Genomic DNA, 12805 nt, shown 5'->3' on the forward strand with positions numbered 1-12805 from the left:
CGAGGTACAAATCCTTACCAAATGAAAAAATAAATAATGACTAAAGTCATTACAAACAGTTTTAAACTACATTAAAATCTGAATGATATATTATCTTCTGATCTTAAAAGTATATCCTTTTTTAATTATAAATATAGTGCTGGAGGCCGTGGGAGTATACAGCATATGGCAATTGATAATTCAGGTGTCAACCCACCAGATGATGTAGATAATCCTGTCAAGCAAAGCCTACAGGACCACAGACTCTGAAAACCGGTTGCCTGTGTCTGTAATTCTTCTCATGTGCCACTTCATTTCTTTCCTAAGAACTACTATGGGTGTTTTCCCACTGCTTCTATCTTTATCTCATGCATATATTCCATCTATTGGGGACACATATAGCTGTGGATGATCAGGAAGATGATTTCTGTTTAAGCTATATAATTTTGATGAATAGAAATAATACTAGGATATTTTTCATTATTCAGACTGATATAGGAAAGTAATAGTATTCTCAGTCACAAAGACAGCTAATTTTAGACTTCAGAACAAATTCAAAGCAAACTGATTGCCCCTGGAGACGAATATACAATGACAAAATCCCAGGTGTTTATTGCTGATTCAAGGTCAGACTTGAAGCAACTTTGGTAGACATAACCCCCTGAAGTAATGGACTTTCTTCACATATTCCCTGCCACTCAAGGTTCAGCTGTTACTTTTAAGTCTTCAATTTCAATGACTTTCACTTTCTGCCTGCAGAAAGAGCTGCATGCATGGCCAAGCATTACTCAATGGCCAGTCAGTGTGACATCCCCAGCCTAAGAGAGACTATGTGACTTATCTTGTGTTATGAGAATGGGTCAGGCCCTGAAAATGTAACATATAATTGTCCAGAGTTTGGCTGTGAGAGGGGGCTGGGTAGAGCTATGTGGAGGGCTGGGTAGGGCTATGTAGAGGGCTGGGTAGAGCTATGTAGAGAGCTGGGTAGAGCTATGTGGAGGGCTGGGTAGGGCTATGTAGAGGGCTGAGTAGAGCTATGTGGAGGGCTGGGTAGGGCTATGTAGAGGGCTGGGTAGACCTATGTGGAAGGCTGGGTAGAGCTACGTGGAGGGCTGGGTAGAGCTATGTGGAGGGCTGGGTACAGCTATGTGGAGGGCTGCTGTATAAAGAGCAGGGTGTACTGAGGGAGCAGAGGAGAAAAGATGAGTAGCTAGTTAGAAGAGAGAGCAAGAGAAATTTTCAAATAGAAGGTTTTTTCAAGATGAAGTAAAAGAGAAAGTTACCATCAAAAAATGTGTTTCCTTATTTACCCCTCAGAAAAAGTCTAACCCTCAGATAGATAAGAATTTTTCCTAAGCCCTCATTGCATTTGTGGATTTTTTTTTTTACATATCTTGGTGCTGATTGGAGGCTGGCTCCCCAGTTATCAGTAAAAAAGAAGTAAACTAATCTAAAACAAATGATACCATAATGGAGCATATTTATTTTCCTATACTTGTTTTAATTAATGTAGTATTTCCTACAGTTGTCCTACATGTATTGATGTTCATCCTGTATTTTTATCTTGAAGACTTCTCCCACCCCTTCACTTCCATTGTCTTCATATGCAATGTTCAAATATCCAACTTTCCATTTCAGGACTTGTTCTACTCTAGTCAATCTCCTATTTTAAAACATCATTTAAAATTTTTCCCTATCATGATACTTGTATAGTGAATTATTTTTATACAAAGTGCTTTAGAAACATATTCTAAAATGAAAGATATATTAGTACTTGAAGTTTTATTTATAGTTTGTCAAGCTCAAAAGCATGAATTATTAAAATTTATCTGATTCCTTTTATTACTCTAATTTCGCTGACATTTTGGATGTTATGAAGATGGAAATGTTTCTAATTATGTCTTAATAGAATTGTCAGTCTTTTTCATTAAAAGATTCAATATTAATTTCTGTTTTATTCTTAACATAATAACAGATTTGAAAGATATGTTAGATGAAATAAATTCATTTCTTTTTCCAGAGAAGTATGGAGTTCTGGGAAGCATTTGTGATGGAAAAAGTCACGGTTCCAGGTTAGGGAAAACAAGCTTATAACTGGTGAGAATAATTGTATAATTATCTAACCCCAAAAGTACCAATATTTTCCATTTGGATTAGCAAGCTCCATAATGTCCTATGGAGCTTTCAAAGACAAACTCTCTGAAAGGAGGACTACACAGTCCCATCTCCACTGACCTAAAAATAAATGACAAGCATGGCAACTGTTTCATTGGATAGGTTCAGGAAATGGCAAAATAATGATTACTTTCACTGATGAGCACGTGATACACTACAAACGTGGCCAACTCCAGATGGTAGAGTGAAGGAATGAAGCTGGGAGTATATTTCAAATTATTACTGTCATTAAGTTGCCAGAACATAAGCAACACAGCCAACAGCAGAAGAACAGAGAAGAATTATCATTTAAAGAACAGCATAGTAGTACCTTTCATGTCTTCTGAGTGAACTAGGATGCAGGACCTCAATAGCATAGTTATCAAAAAATAATCACTTTATACATAAGGGACCTAACTGGTTGCCAGCTCAAATGTAGATGAGATGAGACAACTCTTATATATTTTTAATTTATTATAATCATTAACAGATTAGCAGTTCAGTTTTCACAGTCTATTGTATAATAAAGAGTGAGCAATTTAATATTAAATGGCAAAAACCCAGACAAAGTAATTGAATTGTGATTTTAAAAAACCATTTGTCAATAAGCTATGAAAATCAACTACTGTTTTATAAAGAAATATTGAAGTCCTGAAACAAAAAAATACATTAGAAAATTGGAAAATATGACATCGAGTCTGTTCCAGGGGTTACCACAGTACCCAATTTAACTGCACTCCATGCAAAAAGCCCTCCCTTTCTTGTATCACTTCCTTTACTCTTTATCATATTATGTAGGAAAATAGACCAGATAACAACACATGAAGATATGGTAGTAAATCACCTCCCCTTCTTTTTCTTTCTAATTGCTTTTCCTTCCAATGATACATCTTTTAGTTTCATAGCAATATTTCTGGTATGGCGATACACTTTTTCAGAAATATAACAGTTCTAGTTAAAATTAAGTATCTCCTACAGTTAAAGACATTAGGTTTGAAAAAATAGATAACAGAAAGGTAGGAAGGGCAAGGTAGAAAATTTTAGTGTAACCTGAAGAATCATCCCCTTTGCCCTGTTATTATGCACAACAATTATTCAAAAATAATGTGTATGGGAAAGGGTGACGAAGATACTAATTGAATATAACTATTACACATGATTGAACCAGCAAGCTAAGCCCAAAGCCCTACTGTAGACTTAAGCAACCAAAAAGGATCCTATAGTGCAGCAATGTATGAAATAAAATAAGCCTAAAGTCATTTTCTCTGCTACATTTTGAGGATAGAAAAAAAAATAAAATGCAACTAAGTTGAGAGAAATTACTATTGGGGTATCAGGAGCCAAGGAGATCCAACTGTCCTTAGGGTCAAACGTTTTCGTATAAGAGCAGAGTGTTTTCAACATGCAGTCTTAAATCTAAGCTGGCAGAAATGAAAGCAGCAACAGCCACCAGAGAACTACATAGTTACTAACAGCACATGCTGCTTACATCAAATTGGGCCAGTTCCAGCCTCAGATTCAACAATTATATTCCTTTTTGTATATTCCCTTTTACTATGAGTCTTTTCTTCTCCTTCCCATCTCCCAGAGCCAGGAACTAAAACCTGTGAAACTGTGAGCTGATCTAAATCTCTCCCCACTTTAAATTATGTTATTCTGTTACAGTAACAAAGAGTTGACTAGTGTAAGGAATAAGTAGGGAAATTGGAGCTGTTTTATTCAGCATGAATCTCAAATATAGTGTACCACACACACATATAAACAGAGCTTTTTAAAGAACAGACAGAAGCAAATTTCTTATTGTCTATTTCTAATACCAGTAAAAAATTAAATACTATTAGGAAGTCTGCAAATTTCCTTACTGGCTCTTTTTAAATGATCTGTTGTATTTAGACTACACTGCTGTGGAATAACCCTTCTGTACACTGTGAATATGTATTACTCTCATTGGTTAATAAAAAGCTGATAGGCCAGTTGGTAGCCAGTATAGGCAGGACAGCCAGACACATAGGACTCTGGAAGGAGGAAGAGCAGAGTCAGGAGGGACATCAGCCAGCTGCCGAGCAAGCAGGACATATAGAAAATGAGGTAACAAGCCATGAACCACATGGCAAAGCATAGATAAAAAACATGGGTTAATTTAAGTGTAAGAGTTAGCCAGTAACAAGCCTGAGCTATTAGCTGAACATTTATAAATAATATTAAGCCCCTGTGTGGTAATTTGGGAAGTGGCTGTGGTTAATTGAGAAAACTCTGCCTACACTATACTGCTGGATGCACAGAAGGGAAGGGTAATCTTCTTCCTTGAGTCAGAGTATCCCTTTAGGAACTCTAATGTTTAGAGTTCTGTTTCACCAGGGAAGGCAGCACTTTTTCACACATTAATCAAAGAGATGGTGGAATTACTTTCTTGCTCCCAGGGCTTTAAATAGTGAGACTGTTATGTAGCTACTGTGACTCTTCTGCAGTGTGTGGTAAAGCTGCAATGAAATGGCACATTTATATACTGAAGCTGACAGCTTCCACTGATATCATACAATACAGAAGAGTGACTTAGTTTTCAGTACCCAATCACAAAAGGTAATAATCTTCAATTTTGAGATGCACTGATAAAAAGGGGAAAAAAAAAGACAAAATGGGGGGGGGGAATCTGATATTTTTATTAGAGAATATTTTTAATAAAGACAATGATGAATCATGAGTATAAAAAATGAAAGACTGTCAATTACCATATATATGCTTTTAAAGGCAAGATATGGAAATCATGTGTACATGATTTCAAGTAAAAATTTTAAAAATGATAAAGAAAGCACAAGAGAACTTATGATAGCATTAGAAGACTGTTTTCATAGTCTATGTAATGTGGATACACTTGCCTTAAAGGTTCTTTAGTAAGGGCATTAGTAATGTTGTCTAACATGGACTTAGCACATGCCAGATATTATTTAAGGTGCTCTATATAAATAAACTCTAAAAATCCTTATCACAACCCTATTTTAGAGTAGGCTCACAGCCAAATACCTCATCTAAAATCCAGTTGTGGTAAATGGGAGAGCCATGGTGTGAACCAGGCAATTGGGCTTCACTGACCTATCAAAAATGTAGATTTGAAAACAGACCCAAATCTAATCAAGAACTTTCCCTTTTTCATAAGTCTAAAGTATTCATGGCTGATTCTCACAGAACCCAACAGTCTTATGTTCTTTTGGGATGTAAATATAAATAATATATGTGTAGGTATCACAGATATATTTCACAAATGGTCAGAAATTATACTTCAATAGTTTTTTATGGACAGCTTATGGGTAAACATATACAGACTAATTGTCCCTTGTCTGAAAAGCCTGGGACCAGAAGTATTTCAAATCTGGGAGCATTGTATATTTTCTACCATTTGCACAGATTTTACTAGTAGAACATTCTTAACCTGGAAATCTGAAACCATTTTTGATCTAAAAATAGGAAATATTTTGAATGTTGTAATGAAACTCAATTAGGGATACTCAGCCTGTATCATTGATTTATTATCTTCTTGTTATGATAGTTCCTTGTTCTTTCTCATTAAAAACATGCACATGTTTTGTGGGATAATCTTTTTGTACACTGTGAAGATGTGTCTCTGCTAAGGCATTTTCTGATTGTTTTAATAAAGAGCTAAATGTCCAATAGCTAGGCAGGAGAGGATACGTAGGACTTCCAGGGAGAGAGAGAAACTGCGGGGAAGGGAAGAATCTGAGAGCCAGAAAATTTGTCAGGAGACACAGAGGAAGTTGGACATACTTTACTGAGGAGAGGTAACGAGCCATGTGGCAGGGCATAGATTAATATAAACAGGTTAATTTAAGTTTTAAGAGCTAGTTGAGAACAAGCCTAAGCTAAGGCTAAGCTTTCATAATTAATAAGAAGTCTCAGTGTCATTATTTGGGAGCTGGTGGTCAAAAGAAAGTCCAGCTACATACATGTCTACAGGATATGTTGCAATAAGCATTTACCATAAATCTAGGTCATAAATCAACCTTTATTATGCATATAAATAATCTATAAAATGCTTGTTAAAATGCACTGGCCCCAGGCTAGCCCTTGAAAGTAGATAACAACACTTTAAGCAAGTGCTCTGGTTCTTTTACTTATTTTAAAACATAAAATATTTATCCAGGACCTAAAAATAAAACACTGCCAAGATATTCTCTACAATTTCTTAGTCTTATTTCTTACAACTAAAAGCCAATTCTATACATATAAAGAGTCAGTCTTATTGTAATCAAATGTTAATTATTTATGACACTAGATTAGAGAATGTACACACTGGAAAATGCAATCTATTATTTGCCCTATGGTCAAATTTTTAAAGTTACATTATTAGTAATTTTTTTTATCAGAAAGGTATTAACTATTGTCACACCTGATTTCTTGTCCAGTAGTGAAACTGATCGATATTCTGAATAGTTTCTTCCATCAGTGACATAGGATATTGGAATATGCCAAAGGTAGCTGCAGAAGTAAAACATTGGAGAGTTAGTTCTCTTCCTAATATTTCAGTTAGTTATTCAGGACTTGGTGGTTTGTGACAGTAACCGAAAGTTTCCAAACTCCTTCTAGAGAGGAAAGACCTCGTCAGGTTTCACAAGAATGATGGTTATAAAACATCTAAAATCCTTATACCTGAAGGTGGAAATGACACGGGCTGGGAAGAAAGAAGGATGATACCTGGCATCTGGAGCCTGAATTTCTGCTTGCATGCTTAGAAAAAATCTTTCTTGTTGTAGAAGGAGCTGGGTCCCCTTCCTCTGGACAGTCACCAATGGGAATCCTTTCTGTAGGGTCCAGGTTTTCATCATTTTCTTTACATCTAATGTTTTGTTTGTGACCTAGTCAATTAAGAAGAATTAATTTGCTTAATGATAAAATTAGTTTAAAAGTTTTAGTTTAATTTGCCTGTGCCTTTTCCTCTTTCCCTAATGTACTTTATGAAGATCACAAAGAATTGATGCTGAGTTGAGTTTACATTTTTTATCAAGCAAAGTAAAACAAACTAGCTTGGAATATAAGTGAGTGTTATGTAAGGCATGAGCAGTACCATTCTGAAAAGCTGCAGGTATACTACCAACCAGTAGAGTTTAACATTAATTCTATGGATTCATAGAAGATGTAAGTGCACTTTCAAGCCACAGCATTACCACTTCAAAGACACAACTAGTGAGAAGTATTATAGGATGGAAGCACTGCAACTCAATCCTGAGAAGCAGCAAGTCCATATTCCTCTATATTCTCCTACTCTGCTTTTTCAGTGTCCATCTTTAAAAGACCCAGACTTGGGGGAGAGTTAAAAAGTTAAGTCAGTGGAAGCTACAGAAAACTCTAGTCCCTTAACCAAGTCTTTTAGCGAATGACTGTAAACTCTTTGATGATCATAGATCTCATTTTCCAAAAATACATTACCTTTTCTGCAAAATCTAAAATCTGATGTCTCAGGTTATTAGATCCTCTAAGGCTCACTACATCCAAGACATCAGGTATCAATGATCAAGAAGTGGTTTACAAAAAATGGTCTCTTTAAAGCAAGAAGATTAAATTTATGATTCAGCTTACTTTTCTGGATTACACATAGATGTAAATTCAAGCCACCACAACATCATAAAACCTGCATTATTCCATCATTAAGGAAGGCTCTACTATATGGCTGCTTAAAATACAAAAGTACGGAACTATGTTCCCCAATTTCATAGAGGTATTAGTCTTATCTTTCTCATGGCTCTGACCTATTTATTTCAGGACCAGAGGCTAGGAAGAAAAGCAAGGTATTTTGATAACTTTAAAGAAGAGACTAATGTACAAGTTTAATATGGAGGTTGAGAAAAATGAGAATAATCTTAGGAACTAGGTTGGGATGGGACATCATTATTTGTAGTGAGTGATATGTTCCAAATGTGACAATATGTATGAATGGGAACCAAGTATTGATCACTCTCAACTCAAATGCCAACATATGATTGGGGAAATAATAATACAGAAGCAAGTGTTAGGTAATAAGAATTAATTCCTTCTCTCAAACAGAACTTAGTAGGGAAGTTCTATCTTCTGGGCAAAAAGTTAATACTGGAAATACCACCACTCAGAGTGGGCAAAGCAAGAGTAAAGGAGACACATCCAAAGCAAGGGCTCCTGGCTCAACATCCGGAAGACTCCGAAACTACGTGTGATGTCTTCCTGCATGTATGTGGTTTTCTGAGGCAAATGACAAGAACTTTTATCAGATTCTCAGATACATCTGTGATCTTGAAGAACACAAAGAACCACCAATTTCAATCAAAGTAATAAACCCAGAAACCTATGAGGATTGTGCAGCCAACATAGGTGTATAGGCAAGGTGGGTTCACACATTGCTCTGAAGAATAACTTTTATCTAATTACAGTGCTTGTTAGACAATGGAAGTGTAACAAAATCCAAAGAGACAAACAACTCAAGGGCAGTATGTAACTCAGGGTAGTCATTTTGTGATATATCATCTACTGAGAGGGATCTGGGCCCCCAAAACAAGAGATTCATAAGGCTCCATATAGTACCATTAACTGAAGGTAGAAAAACTAGAAAAGATATAGGAAAATAAGTTTTTGCAAAAAAAAAAAAATCAAGTATCAAAAATATGTAATATTCATTAATATTGAGAAGAAAAATTTTCCTTATTCAACCAACAAAAGGAATGGAGATTATGGTACAGAATAATTACGGCTACCCATGGCCAGATCACTTTTTTTTTTTTGCAACAATAAACAGTATTTTCATTTCTTGACTTTAATAACAAATATTTATATGCTAAGCTCTATCTTCTCTTTCTTAAATAACTATCATCGGTACCATTTATATGTGTGATAGATATAAGCAGAGGACCTTATAGTTTGTAGACAGGATTGAATTATCCAGGCTACTTACCTCATTAAAGCTGTCCCAGAGATCATCGTTTTGAATGGATGCATAACTGTGATTGTGCAGGTAAAGAATGATAGCATGCTGAAACACATCTTCACTAAGGTAAGTTTTCAGCATCAACAAGAGAGAAGCTCCCTGTCCAAAAATTGAGAAAAAGAGGAGAAAATAACAGATTATTGAAGGCCATAGAATCAAGAATCTAAGATTGAAAGTGAATTATTTCTAAAACATGTGATTTCATATATACAACATAGTAATAATACATTATTAGTCTTGTTTGCATAGATGTAGACCATGTTCAAATACAATTATTTAAAGATATAAACATTAACAAAGAGAGTCAGATTCCTATGCACACTAAATCTACCACGAGCCATTCTTTGTGGCCTATCAGTGTATTTTGCTGTTATCATGTCAGTATTAAAATGGTCAACATTTGTATATTTTTAATAGAAACACATGACAAATCCATGGCATTTCTTCTCCCACCTCCAACGCTTAAAGTGCAAGCTTAAAGTACATACACTGAGAAAGACACAGTTAGCAGAGCTTTCAAAATCTCTCTGCTGGTAGTAATTACATTCTAATTTTAGTCTCTCATGCTGCAGAAATAATCAGGATCTTTCTTTTTCTGAACAATGCCTATACTAATGAATGTACAGAGAAACAAACACTGATTCCATAACTGGACTTGTAAGTATTCAGGCAATACTATACTCCCTCACACAAGTTACCTTTCCAACCAGGAAGCAACTACCTGTTTGGTGTCTTTTCTGAATTGAGAGAGAAGTCACATTGCCCTATTTGCAATTGATATTATTTTCTATATCTGGTATATGTTTATTTCTTCTTCTATACTGAAGGCTAGTTGAGTGAACAATTCAAAGATGCAACTACAGAAAATAGTGCCTACTACAATGCCTAGCAGCAGACCCTAAACACACTGTTTGAATGAATTTCACTTGTGATAAAAATGTAGCACTATCAAGTCATCAAGATTATAAGTACAGATAAATTTAATAGCTATTCCACTCAGTTTTCACTCTATAGCTATATTTATTCTATAAATTTAAGCATTTTTATTCTCACTAGTCCCTTCTTTTTTCCTACATGAACTTTCTCCTCTATACTAAATTATTCCCATTAAAAAACACACACAGTTAAACATTCATATAATTGACTCTCTGCCTTTCCTTAACTTCATGCCTCTTCTAGTTATCACACTAGTTCTTCTCATTTGTACTAAAATTCTACAGTCATCTACATTTGCTCTCTTTTCATGTTCTTTTATACCACAGACTAACCATAACTCTACTAGCAATATCATAACCAAGGACACTGGTGAATTTTCTGGTGTCAGATCAATCTCACTTCTCTTACTCACCTTATCAATAATGCACTGATAGCAGTTAATATGACTGATTTCCCACTCCTGCTTGAAAGTCTTTATGCACCCAGCCTTGGGATAGTGTTCCTAATTTTACCTCTAATTCAATGCTATAGTCATGTCTTTCTTACTGAATCTTATCTTCCCAATGACTAAAGTTTGGTGTGCCTTGCCATTTGCTCTTTAGACCCTTGACACTCTTTTTTGTTTTGTTTTGTTTTGTTTTGTTTTGTTTTTTTCGAGACAGGGTTTCTCTGTGTAGCTTTGTGCCTTTCCTGGAACTCACTCTGTAGCCCAGCCTGGTCTCGAACTCAGAGATCCAACTGCCTCTGCCTCCCGAGTGCTGGGATTAAAGGCGTGCACCACCACTGCGCAGCGAGCCTCTAATTTTTGCCACCTAAATTTGCTTTCTAGTTGTTCTCAAATCTAGGGGCTTTAACCCCCTGATTTATATATCTAATTAGATTTTACTTCTGAATTCCATCTAGACTTATACTCAACTGTTGTAGAATTTTATTTTAAGATGTGTTACATTTGTTTATGCTGTAAAACATTTGTTTAATGATGCAAAGATGTGTTGCATTCTTTTATGTTCCATTTGTTTAACTGTGAAGCTGTGTTACTGTGCCTGTGTAAAACACCTGATGGTCTAATAAGAGCTGAACAGTTAACAACAAGGCAAAAGAAAAGACAGGTGGGGCTGGCAGGCAGAGAGAATAAAAGGAGAAATCTGAGAGGAAAGAAGAAAGAGCAAGAGAACAAGGAGAGGAGGGCACAGAGGCCAGCCATCCAGCCATCCATGGAGTAAGAATTATTGTAAGATTACAGAAGAAAAGGAAAAAGCCCAGACGCAAAAGGCAGATGGGCTAATTTAGCTAATTTAAAGTTAAGAAAAGCTGGCAAGAAACAAGCCAAGCTAAGGCCAGGCATTTATAATTAGGAACAAGCCTCCATGTGTGACTTATTTGGGAACTGGGTCGTGGGCCCCCCAAAGAGCCAAAAGAGTCAAAGAGCAAAAACAACCAACAACATTCAATTACCTACTTGGTATCTCCACTTGTATGCTTAATATACATCTCATACTAAACAGTTCAGTTTTTCCTTTGTCCAATTCTACTTATACAGCAGTCTTCTCCATTTCAGTAAATGACAATTCTAATTTCTAGTTGGTGAGAGAAAACTTTTTATTGTGTGTGTGTGTGTAAATGTGAAGGCCAGAGGACAGCATTCAGGAGTTTATATTTGACTCCACTCATACATTCTACATATAATCTATCAGCAAATGCTACTAGATTTTTTTTTTTTGTAACACATTCCAGGTCCAACCATATATCATTTCTCATTACAATCATAGTCCATCCATGACAACTACCTTAAAACAGTAAGAAGTATCATAATACTTCCCTGATCAAATGTCCTTTTTCACCTAGAATAAAAGGCCTTTATTATATATTACACTTCACAATGATTTCGCTTAATAATTCTGTTGACTTCATCTACTAGTTTTCCATTGCTTATTCTATTTCAAATATGCTGCTCCTACATTATGCTTGAGCATGAAAAGCAATCTGTCATCTTAAGCTGTGTGGAACTTCCTAACACCAGTTCCAGGTTAGATGCAGCACTAAAAGGACTCACAAAACTCAGCTGATAGGCACGCTCAAAATTATAATCTATTACAACGAAAACAAGGCAAAATCATCTGAGGAGTAGTTACACAGGTGAAGTCTAAAGGAAGCCTGTGGTGCTATATTGTATACACTAATAAACTTGTCTGAGGATCAGAGGACAGAGCCAGCCACTATATTAGACATAGAGGTCAGGCAGTGGTAGCACACACCCTTAATCCTATCACTGGGGAGGCAGAGATCCATCTGAATCTCTGTAAGGTCAAGGCCACACTGGACACAGAGCCAGGCAGTGGTGGCATACACCTTTAATGCCAGTACTGGGAAGCACTCATGCCTTTAACCCCAGGAAGTGACATGGCTGGGTAGAGAAAGGTATATAAGGCATGAGGAGACAGGAACTAAGGCAGTTCAGCTGAGACCCTTTTGGGTGAGGACTCAGAGGATTTCAGTCAGAGGATTCGTGGAGTTGGTGAGGTAATAGGTGGCGGCTGTGGCTTGCTCTGCTTCTCTAATCTTTAAGCTTTCACCCCGATATCTGGCTCAGGGTTTTTTACTATAAGACGACTTAGAAATTCGAACAGAAGCTACACATCCATCTTCATGAGCCCTCTCCTAGTAGACAGGATGTACTTCCTTTAGCAAGCTGTGATAATGTATGGAACACTGTTAACTAGGGTCACTGTTTAAAGAAATTTAACATCCAAACTTCAATTTTTTTTTTTTTTT

At 36.1% G+C, this 12805-nt stretch overlaps 1 protein-coding gene across 1 annotated transcript in view; it reads right to left on the reverse strand.

Annotated features, from left to right (window-relative positions):
- The window catches only part of Lnpep (leucyl and cystinyl aminopeptidase), an 85548-nt gene that overhangs the window by 13904 nt on the left and 58839 nt on the right, over window positions 1–12805 (reverse strand). The window contains exons 9-11 of the mRNA XM_059272934.1: window positions 9065–9196; window positions 6841–7001; window positions 6536–6624 (exon numbers count right to left, since the gene is read on the reverse strand). Coding sequence (XP_059128917.1) covers window positions 6536–6624; window positions 6841–7001; window positions 9065–9196 — 382 coding nt within the window. The remainder of the gene's footprint in view (window positions 1–6535; window positions 6625–6840; window positions 7002–9064; window positions 9197–12805) is intronic.

This window comes from Peromyscus eremicus, chromosome 8b (genome assembly GCF_949786415.1).
Source record: "Peromyscus eremicus chromosome 8b, PerEre_H2_v1, whole genome shotgun sequence".
Taxonomy (NCBI): domain Eukaryota; kingdom Metazoa; phylum Chordata; class Mammalia; order Rodentia; family Cricetidae; genus Peromyscus; species Peromyscus eremicus.